General features: G+C 49.7%; 1 protein-coding gene across 1 annotated transcript in view; it reads right to left on the bottom strand.

Annotated features, from left to right (window-relative positions):
- fbn2b (fibrillin 2b) overlaps positions 1-19,527 on the bottom strand; it is a 563,973-nt gene that overhangs the window by 418,479 nt on the left and 125,967 nt on the right. Inside the window, exons 13-18 of the mRNA XM_070859858.1 lie at positions 17,786-17,905; positions 15,791-15,916; positions 13,686-13,808; positions 11,351-11,473; positions 10,134-10,286; positions 6,438-6,491 (exon numbers count right to left, since the gene is read on the bottom strand). Coding sequence (XP_070715959.1) covers positions 6,438-6,491; positions 10,134-10,286; positions 11,351-11,473; positions 13,686-13,808; positions 15,791-15,916; positions 17,786-17,905 — 699 coding nt within the window. The remainder of the gene's footprint in view (positions 1-6,437; positions 6,492-10,133; positions 10,287-11,350; positions 11,474-13,685; positions 13,809-15,790; positions 15,917-17,785; positions 17,906-19,527) is intronic.

Below are 19,527 nucleotides of genomic sequence, written 5' to 3'. Positions count from 1 at the left end.
GTGAGACTGTGAGTCAGTCGGCTTGCAAAGTGAGACTGTGAGTCAGTCCGCTCGCAAAGTGAGACTGTGAGTCAGTCGGCTCGCAAAGTGAGACTGTGATTCGGTTGGCTCAGTCAGTGAGACTGTGAGTCAGTCGGCTCGGTCAGTCAGACTGTGAGTCAGTCGTTTCGGTCAATGAGACTGTGAGTCAGTCGGCTCAGTCAGTGAGACAGAATCAGTCGGCTCGGTCAGTGAGACTGTGAATCAGTCGTCTCGGTCAGTGAGACTGTGAGTCAGTCTGCTCGCAAAGTGAGACTGTGAGTCTGTCACCTTGGTCAGTGAGACTGTGAATCAGTCGGCTCGGTCAGTGAGACTGTGAGTCAGTCGGCTCGGTCAGTGAGACTGTGAATCAGTCCGCTCGGTCAGTGAGACTGTGAGTCAGTCGGTTCGGTCAGTGAGGCTGTGAATCAGTCGTCTTGGTCAGTGAGACTGTGAGTCAGTCGGCTCGTTCAGTGAGACTGTGAGTCAGTCAGCTCGCAAAGTGAGACTGTGAGTCAGTCGGCTCGCAAAGTGAGACTGTGAGTCAGTCGGCTTGCAAAGTGAGACTGTGAGTCGGCTGGCTCAGTCAGTGAGACTGTGAGTCAGTCGGCTCGGTCAGTGAGACTGTGAGTCAGTCGGCTCGATCAGTGAGACTGAATCAGTCGACTCGGTCAGTGAGACTGAATCAGTCAGCTCGGTCAGTGAGACTGTGTGTCAGTCGGCTCGGTCAGTGAGACTGTGAATCATTCGGCTCGGTCAGCGAGACTGTGAATCAGTCGTCTCGGTCAGTGAGACTGTGAGTCAGTCGGTTCGGTCAGTGAGACTGTGAATCAGTCGGCTCGGTCAGTGAGACTAAGTCAGTCGGCTCGGTCAGTGAGACTGTGAATCAGTCGGCTCGGTCAGTGAGACTGTGAGTCAGTCAGCTCGGTCAGTGAGACGGTGAGTCAGTCGGCTCGGTCAGTTAGACTGTGAATCAGTCGGCTCGGTCAGTGAGACTGAATCAGTCGGCTTGGTCAGTGAGACTGTCAATCAGTTGGCTCGGTCAGTGAGACTGTGAGTCAGTCGGTTCGGTCAGTGAGACTGTGAATCAGTCGACTCGGTCAGTGAGTCTGTGAGTCTGTCGGCTCGGTCAATGAGACTGAATCAGTCGGCTCTGTCAGTGAGACTGTGAGTCTGTCGGCTCGGTCAGTGAGACTGTGAGTCTGTCGGCTCGGTCAGTGAGACTGAATCAGTCGGTTCGGTCAGTGAGACTGTGAGTCTGTCAGCTCGGTCAGTGAGACGGTGTGTCAGTCGGCTCGGTCTGTGAGATTTTGAATCAGTCAGCTCGGTCAGTGAGGCTGTGAATCAGTCGTCTTGGTCAGTGAGACTGTGAGTCAATCGGCTCGCAAAGTGAGACTGTGAGTCAGTCGGCTCGCAAAGTGAGACTGTGAGTCAGTCGGCTTGCAAAGTGAGACTGTGAGCTGGTTGGCTCAGTCAGTGAGACTGTGAGTCAGTCGGCTCGGTCAGTGAGACTGTGAGTCAGTCGGCTCGGTCAGTGAGACTGAATCAGTCGGCTCAGTCAGTGAGACTGAATCAGTCAGCTCGGTCAATGAGACTGTGTGTCAGTCGGCTCGGTCAGTGAGACTGTGAATCAGTCGGCTCGGTCATGAGACTGTGAATCAGTCGTCTCGGTCAGTGAGACTGTGAGTCAGTCGGCTCGGTCAGTGAGACTGTGAGTCAGTCGGCTCGGTCAGTGAGACTGTGAGTCAGTCGGCTCGGTCAGTGAGACTGTGAGTCAGTCAGTTCGGTCAGTGAGACTGTGAGTCTGTCAGCTCGGTCAGTGAGACTGTGTTTCAGTCGGCTCGGTCTGTGAGATTGTGAATCAGTCAGCTCGGTCAGTGAGGCTGTGAATCAGTCGTCTTGGTCAGTGAGGCTGTGAATCAGTCGTCTTGGTCAGTGAGACTGTGAGTCAGTCGGCTCGCAACGTGAGACTGTGAGTCAGTCGGCTCGCAAAGTGAGACTGTGAGTCACTCGGCTCGCAAAGTGAGACTGTGAGTCAGTCGGCTTGCAAAGTGAGACTGTGAGTCGGTTGGCTCAGTCAGTGAGACTGTGAGTCAGTCGGCTCGGTCAGTCAGACTGTGAGTCAGTCGTTTCGGTCAATGAGACTGTGAGTCAGTCGGCTCGGTCAGTGAGACAGAATCAGTCAGCTCGTTCAGTGAGACTGAATCAGTCAGCTCGGTCAGTGAGACTGTGTGTCAGTCGGCTCGGTCAGTGAGACTGTGAATCTGTCGGCTCGGTCAGTGAGACTGTGAATCAGTCGTCTCGGTCAGTGAGACTGTGAGTCAGTCTGCTCGCAATGTGAGACTGTGAGTCTGTCGCCTTGGTCAGTGAGACTGAATCAGTCAGCTCGGTCAGTGAGACTGTGTGTCAGTCGGCTCGGTCAGTGAGACTGTGAATCAGTTGGCTCGGTCAGTGAGACTGTGAGTCAGTCGGTTCGGTCAGTGAGACTGTGAATCAGTCGGCTCGGTCAGTGAGACTAAGTCAGTCGGCTCGGTCAGTGAGACTGTGAATCAGTTGGCTCGGTCAGTGAGACTGTGAGTCAGTCGGCTCGGTCAGTGAGACTGTGAATCAGTTGGCTCGGTCAGTGAGACTGTGAATCAGTCCGCTCGGTCAGTGAGACTGTGAGTCAGTCGGTTCGATCAGTGAGACTGTGAGTCTGTCAGCTCGGTCAGTGAGACTGTGTGTCAGTCGGCTCGGTCTGTGAGATTGTGAATCAGTCAGCTCGGTCAGTGAGGCTGTGAATCAGTCATCTTGGTCAGTGAGACTGTGAGTCAGTCGGCTCGTTCAGTGAGACTGTGAGTCAGTCGGCTCGCAAAGTGAGACTGTGAGTCAGTCGGCTCGCAAAGTGAGACTGTGAGTCAGTCGGATTGCAAAGTGAGACTGTGAGTCGGGTGGCTCAGTCAGTGAGACTGTGAGTCAGTCGGCTCGGTCAGTGAGACTGTGAGTCAGTCGGTTCGGTCAGTGAGACTGTGAGTCAGTCGGCTCGGTCAGTGAGACTGAATCAGTCGGCTCGGTCAGTGAGACTGAATCAGTCAGCTCGGTCAGTGAGACTGTGTGTCAGTCGGCTCGGTCAGTGAGACTGTGAATCAGTTGGCTCGGTCAGTGAGACTGTGAGTCAGTCGGTTCGGTCAGTGAGACTGTGAATCAGTCGGCTCGGTCAGTGAGACTGTGAGTCAGTCGGTTCGGTCAGTGAGACTGTGAGTCAGTCGGCTCGATCAGTGAGACTGAATCAGTCGACTCGGTCAGTGAGACTGAATCAGTCAGCTCGGTCAGTGAGACTGTGTGTCAGTCGGCTCGGTCAGTGAGACTGTGAATCATTCGGCTCGGTCAGCGAGACTGTGAATCAGTCGTCTCGGTCAGTGAGACTGTGAGTCAGTCGGTTCGGTCAGTGAGACTGTGAATCAGTCGGCTCGGTCAGTGAGACTAAGTCAGTCGGCTCGGTCAGTGAGACTGTGAATCAGTCGGCTCGGTCAGTGAGACTGTGAGTCAGTCAGCTCGGTCAGTGAGACGGTGAGTCAGTCGGCTCGGTCAGTTAGACTGTGAATCAGTCGGCTCGGTCAGTGAGACTGAATCAGTCGGCTTGGTCAGTGAGACTGTCAATCAGTTGGCTCGGTCAGTGAGACTGTGAGTCAGTCGGTTCGGTCAGTGAGACTGTGAATCAGTCGACTCGGTCAGTGAGTCTGTGAGTCTGTCGGCTCGGTCAATGAGACTGAATCAGTCGGCTCTGTCAGTGAGACTGTGAGTCTGTCGGCTCGGTCAGTGAGACTGTGAGTCTGTCGGCTCGGTCAGTGAGACTGAATCAGTCGGTTCGGTCAGTGAGACTGTGAGTCTGTCAGCTCGGTCAGTGAGACTGTTTGTCAGTCGGCTCGGTCTGTGAGATTTTGAATCAGTCAGCTCGGTCAGTGAGGCTGTGAATCAGTCGTCTTGGTCAGTGAGACTGTGAGTCAATCGGCTCGCAAAGTGAGACTGTGAGTCAGTCGGCTCGCAAAGTGAGACTGTGAGTCAGTCGGCTTGCAAAGTGAGACTGTGAGCTGGTTGGCTCAGTCAGTGAGACTGAATCAGTCGGCTCAGTCAGTGAGACTGAATCAGTCAGCTCGGTCAGTGAGACTGTGAGTCAGTCGGCTCGGTCAGTGAGACTGAATCAGTCGGCTCAGTCAGTGAGACTGAATCAGTCAGCTCGGTCAATAAGACTGTGTGTCAGTCGGCTCGGTCAGTGAGACTGTGAATCAGTCGGCTCGGTCATGAGACTGTGAATCAGTCGTCTCGGTCAGTGAGACTGTGAGTCAGTCGGCTCGGTCAGTGAGACTGTGAGTCAGTCGGCTCGGTCAGTGAGACTGTGAGTCAGTCGGCTCGGTCAGTGAGACTGTGAGTCAGTCAGTTCGGTCAGTGAGACTGTGAGTCTGTCAGCTCGGTCAGTGAGACTGTGTGTCAGTCGGCTCGGTCTGTGAGATTGTGAATCAGTCAGCTCGGTCAGTGAGGCTGTGAATCAGTCGTCTTGGTCAGTGAGGCTGTGAATCAGTCGTCTTGGTCAGTGAGACTGTGAGTCAGTCGGCTCGCAAAGTGAGACTGTGAGTCAGTCGGCTCGCAAAGTGAGACTGTGAGTCACTCGGCTCGCAAAGTGAGACTGTGAGTCAGTCGGCTTGCAAAGTGAGACTGTGAGTCGGTTGGCTCAGTCAGTGAGACTGTGAGTCAGTCGGCTCGGTCAGTCAGACTGTGAGTCAGTCGTTTTGGTCAATGAGACTGTGAGTCAGTCGGCTCGGTCAGTGAGACAGAATCAGTCGGCTCGTTCAGTGAGACTGAATCAGTCAGCTCGGTCAGTGAGACTGTGTGTCAGTCGGCTCGGTCAGTGAGACTGTGAATCTGTCGGCTCGGTCAGTGAGACTGTGAATCAGTCGTCTCGGTCAGTGAGACTGTGAGTGAGTCTGCTCGCAATGTGAGACTGTGAGTCTGTCGCCTTGGTCAGTGAGACTGAATCAGTCAGCTCGGTCAGTGAGACTGTGTGTCAGTCGGCTCGGTCAGTGAGACTGTGAATCAGTTGGCTCGGTCAGTGAGACTGTGAATCAGTCCGCTCGGTCAGTGAGACTGTGAGTCAGTCGGTTCGATCAGTGAGACTGTGAGTCTGTCAGCTCGGTCAGTGAGATTGTGTGTCAGTCGGCTCGGTCTGTGAGATTGTGAATCAGTCAGCTCGGTCAGTGAGGCTGTGAATCAGTCATCTTGGTCAGTGAGACTGTGAGTCAGTCGGCTCGTTCAGTGAGACTGTGAGTCAGTCGGCTCGCAAAGTGAGACTGTGAGTCAGTCGGCTCGCAAAGTGAGACTGTGAGTCAGTCGGATTGCAAAGTGAGACTGTGAGTCGGGTGGCTCAGTCAGTGAGACTGTGAGTCAGTCGGCTCGGTCAGTGAGACTGTGAGTCAGTCGGTTCGGTCAGTGAGACTGTGAGTCAGTCGGCTCGGTCAGTGAGACTGAATCAGTCGGCTCGGTCAGTGAGACTGAATCAGTCAGCTCGGTCAGTGAGACTGTGTGTCAGTTGGCTCGGTCAGTGAGACTGTGAATCAGTTGGCTCGGTCAGTGAGACTGTGAGTCAGTCGGTTCGGTCAGTGAGACTGTGAATCAGTCGGCTCGGTCAGTGAGACTAAGTCAGTCGGCTCGGTCAGTGAGACTGTGAATCAGTTGGCTCGGTCAGTGAGACTGTGAGTCAGTCGGCTCGGTCTGTGAGACTGTGAATCAGTTGGCTCGGTCAGTGAGACTGTGAATCAGTCGGCTCGGTCAGTGAGACTAAGTCAGTCGGCTCGGTCAGTGAGACTGTGAATCAGTTGGCTCGGTCAGTGAGACGGTGAATGAGTCGGCTCGGTCAGTGGGACTGAATCAGTAGGCTCGGTCAGTGAGACGGTGAGTCAGTCGGCTCGGTCAGTGAGACTGTGTGTCTGTCGGCTCGGTCAGTGAGATTGTGAGTCAGTCGGCTCGGTCAGACAGAATGTGAATCAGTCGTCTCGGTCAGTGAGACTGTGAGTCAGTCGGCTCGGTCAGTGAGACTGTGAAGATACACTACGCTGTTTTATTTTTGTTTAAATTTGGAATATTTTAAATTTGGATCGTTCTTTCAGCCTTTGCGGATGGTTAAGGAGGAACAAGGTCATCACGTTTCACATGAACCCTCAATAAATAGAAAAATCCCATTATATCTCTTACAGAATGAAATTGGCCAATTGCCCAAATAATTTGTGTTATCCAATGTCTGTTCTTGACACATGCCCATGAATAAAATCTGCTTCTGGTGAGATTTGTGGAAAAGAAAAATGGAATATTAAACATAATTGAATAATCACTCCGCGAAGATTCCAATTCCAGTTTTGCCAGTACGGCGAGCCGCTTCTTTTCCCTACCTCGTCCATCGGCTGTGATCCCGATACCGCTGCTGCACAGCGCCTGGAACTCAGCTGTGAAAACAACAGGGAGAACCAAACAAATCAGACATGTGGCACTCTGAAATCTTGCCCCCGGCTGCAGAAAATAATAAAGATCCGGTTCCCTGACCAGCCGTTCCAGCTAGGAATATCGCTTGTAAGGAATGCTGGATGAGAAATAATGGGTCTGCAGTCCTTGACTTTTCCGTCCATTACTTCAAATGGATGGAAATAGCAGGGACTCTGGTTGTGTGATTTCCCAACCAGCTCTTCCTGCGAATATGCTCCTCGCCCGGACTGCCGGATCAGGGAATCAGCGCTCTACTGTTTAAAACTGACGATGTAACGAGGGCAACTGCTCTTCAAAAAAATATTCCATTGGCTTTGATGTGCTGTGGGATGTCCTGCATTCGAGGAAGGCGCTACAATTATTTTACTGAAGACAATAAACAAGTGCCCCCTGATTAAAGGCGGGGGGGGGCACTAAACCCAACACATTAACCAAATTAACTTAAATCAAATTAAAATTTGGTTGCCGGGGGTGATGATGCACTCCAGTCCCTCCGGTGCCCACCTTTCGTGGAAGGCCGCGAGCGTACCGGTGGACACTGCGTGCTCCATCTCCAGGGACACCCTGGTTCGGATGTAACCGCGGAAGAGAGGCAGGCAGTTGGGCTGAATGACCCCCTCGACCGCCCGCTGCCTGGACAGGGTGATGGCCACCTTGCCATGCCCAGGAGCAGTCCTACGAGGAGGCCTTCCGACCTGCCCGCTCCCCTCCGCACAGGGTGCCCAAAGATCAGGAGTGTGGGACTGAAGTGCAACCAGAATTTGAGGAGCAGCCCCTTCAAATATTGGAAGAGGGGCTGCAACCTCACACACTCAACATATACGTGGAACACGGACTCCTCTAGACCACAGAAATTACAGGCGGCCTGGGAGCCCGTGAACCGACTTAAAAACTTATCGCACGAGGAAGGCGGTACAGTCCCTGCCGCTGATAACGGATGTATTGCTGTCAACGCCATTTGCCTGCGGTGGACTGTAAAATCAAGAAGGTATACACTTTAAAATAGGAAATCTGACTGAGTAAAAGGGTTCTGATGAAGGCTCATCGACCCGAAACATGAACTTGGTTTCTCTCTCCACAGATGCTGCTGAGTATTTCCAGCATTTTCTGCTTTTGCCTCTCCTCAGTGTCAGCAGTTGTATCCAGAATCTCATCACTGAGATAACTGCCTGGTGACAAGGTGCAAACAGCTGATTGAAATCGCTTGAAGTCTCAACTTTGCCTGAAATTAACAGAGCCTTTTAAATCGGCGAATACATTAAAAGAAAGACTTGCATTTATATAGCGCCTTTCACAATCTCAGCATGTCCCCAAGTGCTTTATAGCCAATGAAGAAGTTTTTGAAGCGTGGTCACTGGTGTGACGGTGGGAAATGCGGCAGCCAATTGGCGCACAGCAAGCTCCCACGAACAGCAATGCGATAATGACCAGATAATGGGGTAGAAATTCAGCCCCGCCGGAAACCTGGTGCACCTACTGTTTTCAAAGTGTTTTTACCGTCGCGTCAGACGAGGTGGACTCTTGATCGATTTTCAGCTCTTTGGCAATTTTTTGGGAGCGGACCGGAAGTCGGTCATAATACAATACATTACATGTATTGGTATGAAATGTTGAATCATCCCAATAAATACAAATTTATAGACAATTTATAAATGTGGTTGGTTTAAAATAAAGGGGAGAGAGTGGGTGCCAAGTTGCCTGGCCGAACCCAGGGCCATAATTGTCCGGCCGATCGGGAAGTAGGCCGGCAAAAAAAAAAATGGCGGCCACGGTAGTGCGCCCTCCCGTTGAAGGCCCGCCACGCCGCCGTGGCTCACACACACAAAACAAGGCTGTCGTGGGCACTGCGCGGCGGATGTATGATATTTCCAGCTAAATTTTGCGTGGGGTGCCACAGAGGTGCTGCAGATCAGCGGCGCGCCATTTGATGATGCACTTGGGATGGTCGGCAGCAGCGGGCCGGAACTGGGGGCCACCAGAGAAATCCCCGCGGTGAATCTCGATCGTGGCGGCCATTGGGCCGGGAGTCAGTAACGGGCCTTTATTGGAGGCTGAATTTCAGCCCCAATCTGTTGTCGTGGTGTTGGTTGAGGAGATTAACAATTCAGGGTTAACAAGCTGTGAGCCCCTCACTGAACCTGCTCGAGGACCTGACTTTGACTGACATCAGCAGAGCCTTTCAGATGGGTCAGTGTTTATGAACTGCCCGAAATAGTCAGCGGGTTTAATACATTATAAGCGTTGCCTTTGAAATTGCCAAATGGTTGGTGCTGTTTCCCTGAAATAGGCAGCTGCCTGAGCTAAGTGTGGACGCTGGAAGCGGTGAGCCTGTATATAAATGTAAGACCTTTCTTTCTAGAGGTTAAAAAATGTTTCTATAATTCCATTATCAATTCTTCTGATTGATTTTTATCTTTTAATAAATTCAGTTTAATAATCTTGAAAAAGAGTTTTAGAAACATTTGAGTGATTTTACTTCCTCTCTCCTGACTGGGGTAAGTCAGTTATCGTTGCAATCTACCCGGAACCCACTCCTATCAGGCTTTTTATGTGAACTTGTGCCACAAATGGAAGCTGCTCTTTACACAAGTGGCTGCTCCCCCTGAATCACTCCGCCAAGTCCGAATCCGAATCGCTGTTTCCGTGCAGCGGCTGAAGGCAATGTGTCTGAGCGGCCAGCAGGAGGAGCTCACGTCCTGCTCTGCAGCTTCTCACTCACTGACGCTGTGTCTGGCCCAGGCTGCGGCAAACCGAAATCTGCCCACATGGAATATCCTCAGAAAATAAAGCACTTCATGTGCTTACCAACTCGTGTTCAGATGTAGCAAAGGGACAGTGTTCTTTTGAAAAAGTTACAGAAGAAAGAAAATTGGCAAAGTAAAATGAACAGACAGAAGGTAAAGGGGCTGGACATTCGTTGGGACATTCGAGGGTCGCAACAGGGCCGCGAGTGCCGGCATTTGTACCGCTCGGTAATTTCCGTGTGCCGGTACCGGCAGTGCAGAGGAGTATCGCCCGAGAGCATCGTGCCGTGCACCGCCCTGGTATCGTCCCGATCTCAAAATTTGTTTTGCTCTGACCCCGTAGCGTCCCGTAGACAACCTGCCGGAGAAAGCTGGCGGGCCGAGCCATCCCAGTGGTGGGGAGAGAAGGAATGACTGCATGCGGTAAGTGATTGTTTTTGCGATTTATCTTTGTTTGGGGTGATTAATATATAGGGAAAGTTCTTTGAGTTTTCTGTTCCAACTTTTTTTTTCCAGGGAGGCCTTTCTCAGGGCGCTATGAAGCCGGCTCTTTAGCAACGAATATTCAGTTGCTCACTCAGCCTCGTGCCCCGAGATAAGTGTGGAACCTTTCCTTTAGCGCTCCGCCCCACTGTCAGTGCGCAGCTGCTGAATTCTTCGGCTGCCGACGCAAGCCATTTCCCACTGCTAAATGTATCCTCCGCCCAACATCACCGCCTCTAAAAACCCGCAAGTAATGTCTAGCCCGAAGCGTTGTTTAGTTGGAAGATGATGGCGTGACGCTCAATTTGAGTTGTACTGGGCTTCTCTCCCACAACTCAATATTCCTGTTATTTCCCAGTACAGAGACTCTGAACCTACCAGAGGTCCTGGCTGGGCAGGGTTGACAGGGCTCCCCGAAGCCATGGTCCGGGCTGGCACAGCAACACTCCGACTTGGTCACCGCACCATGGAAAGATCGGGCGCAGGTGCCCTTTTTGATGGCTCCGTAGCAAGTGCTCCGCATGTGGGTATCTGAAAGGAATGAAAAATGCCACTGGTTGCTGCGGAACCCGAGCAGAATCATTTACTTTCCTGGGCTGACAACACATTACTCCAACAACCTCTTGCGCTTATACAGCACCGTTAGCGTAGAAAAGACATCCCAAAGTGCTTCACAGGGCAGAAGGAAACAAGTGGGTGGATAGGTGCTGAGCGGTGTCCAAAGGCTTGGCCAAAGAGGTCGGTTTTAATGGTAAAGGAGGAGTGGGGGAGGGGGGCCGAGGGAGAACATGGGGCCTAGGCAGCTGAAGGCACAATGCCAATGGTGGGGTGAATGTAGGGGAGAGGCACAAGGGTTAGAGGAATGGGGAGTTGGGGGGAGTGTAGGGCTGAAGGAGGTTACAGAGACAGGGAAGGGTAAGACCATGGAAGGATTTAAACACAACAACTGGCATCTATATGAAGCCTTTAATGTAGAAGAATGTCCCAAGGTGCTTCACGAGGCATAGTCATAAATAAGTGGATGCTGAGCAAAGGGAAATATGAGGGAGGGGGGATCGAACGTTTGGTCAAAGAGCGGGGTTGTAAGAAGAATCTTAGTCGTGGCGAAGGAGCTGAAGGGGCAGAGGGGCTTAGGCAGAGAACTGGAGAGGCATGGCTGCCCGGTGTGGGGCAAAGTGAGGAGGGGGTGCACAAGAGGCTAGTCAGAGGGACCGAGAGTTTGTGGAGGGGCTGTGGGGCTGAATGAAGTCACAGATCTATCGAGAGGGATGAGCTCAAATGTCAACGATAGAAAGAAATTTAAAGACAGGTTAAGGTGCTTGATGAACCGCTCTAAGATTCTGAAGTAAGCAATGAGTTTGTGCCGAGATCTAAAGGCTAGGCTGACTGTTGAATGTGGTGTGACAACAGCATTGAGGATTGAAATTCAAGGCTTCAACCTAACAGAGTGAGGCAGAGTGGAGACGCACAATACGGAGCAGGATACAAAGGCAGGGGCCTCACATCACAGGACATCCTCAAGCTACACATGCATTGAACAGCCATCACCGCAGGCTGGTCTGAGTCATGGCTAGTTCCTGGTTAAAGCTACTTACCAACACACACTCGTCCATCCACTCCAATGGCCAGGCCCGGAGGACACTCGCACCTAAAGGAACCTTCCGAGTTAATGCAGCGGCCGTTCATGCAGATACCGGGTGTCTGACATTCATCAATATCTGGGAACGGGAAAGGGAGCCATCAGGGGACGGAAGCTCAGTGTAAATTAAACTACAGCTCGTGAGAAACCAAATCAAATCTGTGACACACACGCCTGAAGGCTCTGTGAGTTTATCCAGGGCTACACTGAGCCGAAGGCACCAGAAAGATGGCAGGTTCAACTCTGCTGGTCCGACCTGGGGCAGCTATATGGGCCGTGCACTTCCCCACAGCACCTCTGGGTTAGGGAGAAGGAAAGAAATCAGACAGGGATGCTGCTCCTGTCCACTGTACAGGAATTCTGCGATAAAGTCCCTGTGTGGATGTGAGGCGAGGATCAGGCTTGGCTGTGATAACTTCCATGGTCCATCAGCTGGATGACACGCTCTGTCCAGGCTGATAGAGAACAGCCGCTCCGGGGAGGTACCAGACGCTGATCGTCTCTTGTAGAACCAAGTCCAGTAATTGTCAGTGTCTCCCGGAGGAGAAAGGAGGGAAGAAAAATGGAAGAGGAAGAAAACAAAGTATATTTCATCCTGTGTCTGTACATGTGCAGTATATTTCTGTCCCGTGTCTGTACATGTGCAGTATATTTCATCCTGTGCCTGTACATGTGTAGTATATTTCTGTACTGTGTCTGTACATGTGCAGTATATTTCATCCTGTACCTGTACATGTGTAGTATATTTCTGTACTGTGTCTGTACATGTGCAGTATATTTCATCCTGTACCTGTACATGTGCAGTATATTTCATCCTGTGCCTGTACATGTGTAGTATATTTCTGTACTGTGTCTGTACATGTGCAGTATATTTCATCCTGTACCTGTACATGTGCAGTATATTTCAGTCCTGTGTCTGTACATGTGCAGTAGATTTCATCCTGTGTCTGTACATGTGCAGTATATTTCAATACTGTGTCTGTGCATGTTCAGTATGCTTTTGTGGTGTGTTACTGATGTGCAGCATATTTTCACAGTGTGCGTGTGTGGGAGAATTTGTCGCACAGTACAAATTAAACAAATGTGATGTTAAACAACTTGACAGTCACAGAGCAACAAGGGAGCAGTACTAAAGGAATCAGAGCATCCTAATCCCTCAACTGGGGAACAATGTGGGCAGGACATGGAAAATAACTGAGGACAAATGAGTCACTTTGCATAATGAGGCTGCATCCTCTGTACTTGTTACTGTATATGTTAATGAGAATGTTTTGTCCTCTCTAACCATCACCATCACAAATACAGCAACAGTCATTCATCCCATTGCAGTTTGTGTGATCTTGCTAAGCACAAAACTATTTTATCAGCATTTGCTTACATAATAACAGTCACTGCACTTCAGAATAATTCAGTCTGCCAGGTACTTCGGGGCATTCTGAAATATGTGATAAAAGACACTGTAATAGTGTGTTTATCTAGGTCCTTGCACACATAATAGTTTCATTCGAGTGGGCAGAGATATCTGTAATCCTGGGTGGACCCCAGCACCCCATCCCCTTCCCACAGCACCTTCCCGTGCAAACGCAGGAGATGCAACACTTACCCTTTTACCTCCTCCCTTCCCACTGTCCAGGGCCCCAAACACTCCTTCCAGGTGAAACAACGATTTACTTTGTACTTCTTTCAATTTAGTATACTGTATTCGCTGCTCACGACGTGGACTCCTCTACATTGGGGAGACCAAATGTAGATTGGTGACTGCTTTGCGGAACACCTCCATTCAGTCCATAAGCGTGACCCCGAGCTTCCAGTTGCCCGTCACTTTAATTCTTCACTCCATTTCCACTCTGATCCCATTTTATTTTCTGTTTTTCTCTCTTTCCCACGGTTGATGCTTCTGCTATTTTCATTTTATCTAGACTCATCTTTTGTTTCTTAACTTGTCCCATTACTATCTCATTTTGCCTTGCACCATCGTCCCTTTTGTCTCTCTAATCTCGCCTGCCTTCCACCCTATCACAGACCTTCCCTTTTGTTCTTCCCTCCCCTCCCCACTTTCCCTGCCCCTCCCTTGTTTAAAAATCTGTTACATCTGGAACTTTTTCCACTTCTGACGAAGGGTCATCGACCTAAAACGTTAACTCTGTTTCTCTCTCCACAGATGCTGCCTGACTCACTGAGTATTTCCTGCATCTTCTGTTATTAGTTCCATTAGGAGCAGGTGCTTACCCACATGGTGACACCCATTAACCAGTCCATCCCCACAGTAGCATCCATTAGCAGATCCTTACCCACGCAGTAGCGCCCATTGGGAGCGAGGACAAAGCCATTCTTGCAGATACACTTGAAGCTACCATCTTCGTTGATGCACATTCCATTCAGGCACATGTTGGTAGTGGCACATTCATCGTGATCTGGAGGTGAGAGTTGTAACTTGTCAGTCTTGTGAGTCTTAACTGTTAACTTTGGAAAAATGATAGGCAACACATAGGTTTTAAAAGCCCGTATGTTACAGGAAAGAACACTGAAGGAGGTGCGAACTCCCACAATGTGAAGCCTTTAAAAACATTGAGTTAGAATGGGATATCATGTGATGAGTCAAGATTTCTACATAGTGAAATGGTTTTTAGAGTTTAGGAACAACAACAAAGGGAAGTTTAGAGCAGCATTGACCATCGTAGCATCGATAATATAATAACCTAACTATTCCATCAAAGCCCACTCTGTTAGTACCCTAACTATTGCATCAAAGACCATCCCTCTAGTATCCTAACTCATCCAGTCCAGCATCAAACTGCATCTTGAACTCCCTTAATATCTGATTCCACTTCCTTACTTTGAAGGTTATTCTGAATGTTTATCACATTTTGAGTAAAGATAATTTATTTTCTAAGAACTGCTTCAAATTTACTTTCTCTTAATTTATCTCCTCTGGTTCCACTGGCCTGAGTGACATCTCAGTAATATACTGGGTTAGACATGATAGTAACATACTGGGTTTCCAATCTCTATTCACCTAATATTTGTTACGCCTTAATAAGGTCCCACTAAACCACCTTCATTCCAGATTGTGGAGCTTTCAGTTTCTTTAATCCCCTTTACAGCTGGTTTATGTTTGATTAATGCGCAGGTTTGGAGACTGCCACTTTCAATTATGTTATTATTCCTATAACAATATAATTCTCTCTTATTCCCTTGGAACTGTCCTTATACTGACATGTGTGAAATTATGGGCTCCTATTTTGCCCAGTGATTTTGCTCAGTTAAAAGTTTCCCCAATGTTGGGCGTCGGCCCCAACTACCAGCACCAGAATGTATGGCGCCATATATTCTGATGCCGGTGTACGCTAAAAAGCAGTTTACGCACCCTTTCTGGCCATAAGGCCACTTTCCACAATAACTTTAAAAAAAAATAAACTGCGCACTGACACATACAATACCGTTTTAAATATCCTTACCTACAATTAAAGAAATCAGCGCTGGCCCACTCCTATCCCTGGCCGAAGGGCCTCCATGGCTATTTTCTATCAACTTAATGCAGTATGAAAATAATTCAGCTTAAATAAAAGTAACATTTAATGCTTCTCCTTTGTTGAGAGAGCTGCAGGCAGGCAGATTAAATACCAATCTTCCCCATTCGCCTTTTCTATTAAAAGTTCCAACTGGCTAAACATTTTAAAAGATACTCCAAAAGTGCAGGGTAGCCTTCTTATTGCAAACGGCAGCCATCAACAAGATGTATCCTTTAACAAACACCCAGGGCAGCCTTTTCCAGTTCTCCTACACAGCCGCCTCGTCCCGCTGCTATCCCCGGCCGAAGATCCTCCATGCACGCGGCACTGAGCGCTTCTTTTGTTTTATAAACGCATGCACAGTGCATTTTAGGCACACACTGTTAGCACCATCCCCCGAGATGGCGCTACATTAAGTTTACTGGAAACTTGCGGGTTTTTTTCAGCGCTGACTGCGTTGAAAGAAGTGTGCATACAGGTAAGTGGATGGCATAATTTTTGATTGGGGAAAATAGAGACCTATGTGCTAACCTGGATGAATCGTTTCTTCTCTTTCATTCTTAATCTTACCAATGGAAACTCTTGTATTCCCTCAACCTATATTGAGGATGATTTGGTAAAAGGGACGATACTGAGAGGGTTTGTGAACAGCAACACCAAGTCAAAGAGCTGAATCGAGGTAAAATGTGACTATGCGCTTTCTAGCTCTCCAGGAATGGGGTGGCCATTGGAGACAAGACTGACATAACCTTCCTTCAGCTCCGAGACCTCTGTAAAGGACACAACCTCATTCATTAGTTCTTTGTGAGTTCTGTGTAGTAGAGGTGTTGGAAATTGTCTCAGTGTTGGTTGCAGACTGATACGTGTGGGCGATGCAAACTTACCAACACAGTTCTTTCCATCGGGGGTGAGCTCGAAGCCAGCATTGCAGATACACTGGAAGCTCCCATCAGTGTTAACACACCGGCCGTTCCGGCATAGAACCCCATTCTGGATGCACTCGTCGATATCTAGGGAGCAAAAAAAGAAGCTGGTTATCGGGCTGTCATTCACCCCACCATCGACTGCACACTTCTGGCACAGGACCAAGTGGAGTGGGGTTTACAGTCGATCCCATACTCCTGCTGTTTGGGCTGGCCCTTGACATGAAGGACCCATATTCCTGAAGAAATGTTCACTCATGGTCCTGTTGTGCCTTAGGTCTGCCTCCGCTGGTACGTATGTCATCTGAGAGAGCTTTGCAAAGGTACCTTCGCAACAGAGACAGCTCTGTATGTAAAGGATCTGAAACACACTCTGCATCTGAGGGAAGGTGCAGGCAGCAGCAAAGCTCACCAGCTTCCGACAGTGTGGCTTGGAGATGGTTCCCCCACCGGAGTCTGGTTGTGGACAGGTTGAACACTCAAGCTCCCAAATACAGGCCAGTAGTGCAGCTTTCACATTGCTGGCCAATGGGGACCACCTCTGATATCGGCAAAAGTCCCAACAACACTGTTGCAAATGCAACTGCGCTGACTGTGCTCTGAGAGATTCACGGTAACATGGCTGCACTTGTTCAGAGTAACTGCGTCTGTATAAATCTCAAAGATGCAAAGCTTCCTGCTATCTGAGAATCCATTAGGAGACATTCAATGGAAGTACTGATCCCCACTGAAATGGCAGACCAGCTTCCAGCTCAACCCAACCACAATCAGAAAGAAATGGTGGCCCTGGCAGCATGTAATGGCAGTGCCAGTTACTGTTGGCAGCGCCGCCAATAATTCTTCTGAGGCAACGGTGAAATATGATTGGCCACCATACCAGGGGCCATCCCTCTCGCCTCCAGTCCCCGGGATTGAGACCGGCCCAGACAGATGCTGCAAACATCTCTTGCCAGCATCTGTTTAGATTTCTAAGTAAAATGAATCTGGAATAGGGCAAATTCAACTCTCAGTGGGCAGTAATCTAAACAGCGCAAACCACAGCGACTAGAATTTAGAAATGAAAGGAAGCTTGTGTGCGTTTATGCATTGATTCTACTCACATCTCTCTCCGAGTCACTGGCAGCACAGGTCCATGCAATTACTGGGCACCAACCCAGAACAGTTACAGCACGCCTGCGTTACCTGCTCCCGCGTTACCTGCTCCCGCGTTACCTGCGCCCCTGTTTTCCAAATGCTCTAGTTTTTTTATGGGCTTCCGATTTTCTGCAAGCCAGCAGCCGCTTACCGCCTGTTCTGGGCAGGATGTGAATCGGTGGCATGTTAATGAGGCCCGGGAGTTAAAATAGCCCGGACTTGATTTCTGCAGCAGCGGCTGAATTTCTAACTCACACCGCCACCCACCCACCCAAAACCCACGTTGAGTTAAAATCAGGACCGGAATGTTTCTCAGGCCTTACGCAACCCCAATTTTCTATCGCTCCACCATTGGTGGCTGTGCCTTCAGCTATTGAGGCCTTACCCTCTGGAATTCCCTCCCTAAACCTTTCCGCCTCTCTACCTCTCTAAGTCGTTCCTTAAACCTACCTCTTCGACTAAGCTTCTGATCACCTGTCCTAATAGCTCCTTACGTGGCTCGGAGTCAAATTTTCATTTGATAATCGCTCCTGTGAGGCGCCTTGAGATGGTTTACTACGTTAAAGGTGCTGTATAAATGCAAGTTGTTGTTGTTGTAGACGGAAGGGGTGGGGAGGACATTCGATTCACCTTACATTCATTGCGGCAGGCATGGCTCCGAGTGTATTACCTTATCATTGTGGTTGCGATAAAACATATTCATTCGGATAACAACGAGATTAACATGGAACCTGAGAGCTGCGGGAGCAAAAGAATGCGCTCATTAACTGATTTACAGAACAGGAAGAGGTTGGGAGCTCTGTGTGCCGTGGTCGCACTCACCGATACAGGCCTGCTTGGTGGCGGTACTCTGGAAACCATCGTGACACTTGCAGTGGTACGCACCGGGGGTGTTGACACAGTCACCATTCACACAAGGGCTGCTGGAACATTCATCAACATCTGAGGAAAAGTAAGCACAAAGCGATCAACCGTTGGAATGAAGCAGCTCACCGAGACAAGGGAACGCAACAGCAAAGGAAACCCAGGCTCTCTAATTATAGAGTCTGGCTACTCACCAATTGGGACATCTTTCTGCAAAATGACGGGCCTGAATGATTAGAGAGTGCGTGGTCGATCCCTGCAGAGCTGGAGCCGTGAGTCCTGGCGACGTCTGTTGCTGTGGTCGCACACTGAGTTCTAATCAATCTTTAGCCACGTTGTATTTAATCAGATAATTGCAAAGAAGCTCCGAGTTCCGACTTCCTGGCATGCTTTAGTGGCCGGAGTTCTGCGGGAATTCCACGTCCCGACCATCTCAACCACCATTCCCAAATAAAACCAATGCTACCCCCAATGGAACTTGGGGGATCTTTGGGACATTTGGCTTAATACAGTCACACTCCGAATCATACGTGTACCCGTACTCTGTCCACTTCTTTCAGAAGTCAGAAGTTGCAATACAAGGGATAAGGAGATGGAACTTAAAGTGAGTGTTTGTGATTACTATTAAGTACAAACCTGCTGTTGCCCTTATTACAGACCCTGTGACAGGACCTGAGGGAACCGAGGAAAGGGAAACGGATGTTCAGCCCATCGTCCCACTCCTCCCAAAATCCACATACTCTCGACCCTATCATAGACTCTACCTCACCCATTTAATCTCCTACAACAGCCCGTGTACACTTTACTCTATCATAGGCTGAAATTTTAATCAGGAGAGGGGTCGGGTATGGGGTGAGGTGGGGGCTGGTAGAATCCGGTTGGGAAATCGGGAGAACTGGTTTCCCACAGGCCCTGGTGTATTTAACAAAGGCAGGGATTAAAGGCCTCGCAGGGAGGGGGGGGGCAGGGTTCTATCGCAAGGGGGATCTGAGGCAGGGTCGCTGGATCCAGCAGGTAAGTGGAAAGACATTTAACTCCTGATTCCAGCAGTCCTCACCTTAGTTTAGCTGGTGGGTCGTCCGAGGCCCGGGAAACCCAACCAGCCGCGGTTAAATGTGTAATGATGGATCACCATGAGTCACGCCAGCCTCATTATAATATTTAAATGGACGACCCACCTCCTGGCAGTGGTTGGCTGCCCACCCCCGCCTCTGTTAAAACCAGAAATGGGTGGGTTGGAGTCAGGATTCAGTCCTCTAACTCTTTAACCACCGACCCGACTCCAACCCACCTGTTTATTGTGCTTAAAATTCCCCCAAAATCTCTTAACTCATCCATTTAATCTTATCTTCAGCCCGTGTACACTTCACTCTATCACTGGGGGCAGCCAACCTGCTCCCAGAAGGCGTGCTGTCCCTTTAAATATTATAATGAGGCTGGTGGTGATCCACTATTACAAATTTAACTTTGGCTGATTGGGTTTCCCGGGCCTCAAAGGAACCCGCCAGCTAAAGTAAGGTGAGGACTGCTGGATCCAGGAGGTAAATGCCTTCTCAATTAGCTCCTGGATCCAAAGTCCCTGCCTCACCCACTCCCTGAGATCAGACAGCCCCACGACCCCTCCAATCCCTCCCCCGATCTCCCCCACCACAAGGCGTCTAATCCCCCCCCCTCATCCTGCCGCAGGTATCTGATCACCG

Source organism: Pristiophorus japonicus, chromosome 18 (assembly GCF_044704955.1).
Source record: "Pristiophorus japonicus isolate sPriJap1 chromosome 18, sPriJap1.hap1, whole genome shotgun sequence".
Lineage (NCBI taxonomy): Eukaryota > Metazoa > Chordata > Chondrichthyes > Pristiophoridae > Pristiophorus > Pristiophorus japonicus.
This window is presented reverse-complemented; position numbering and strand designations above follow the sequence as displayed.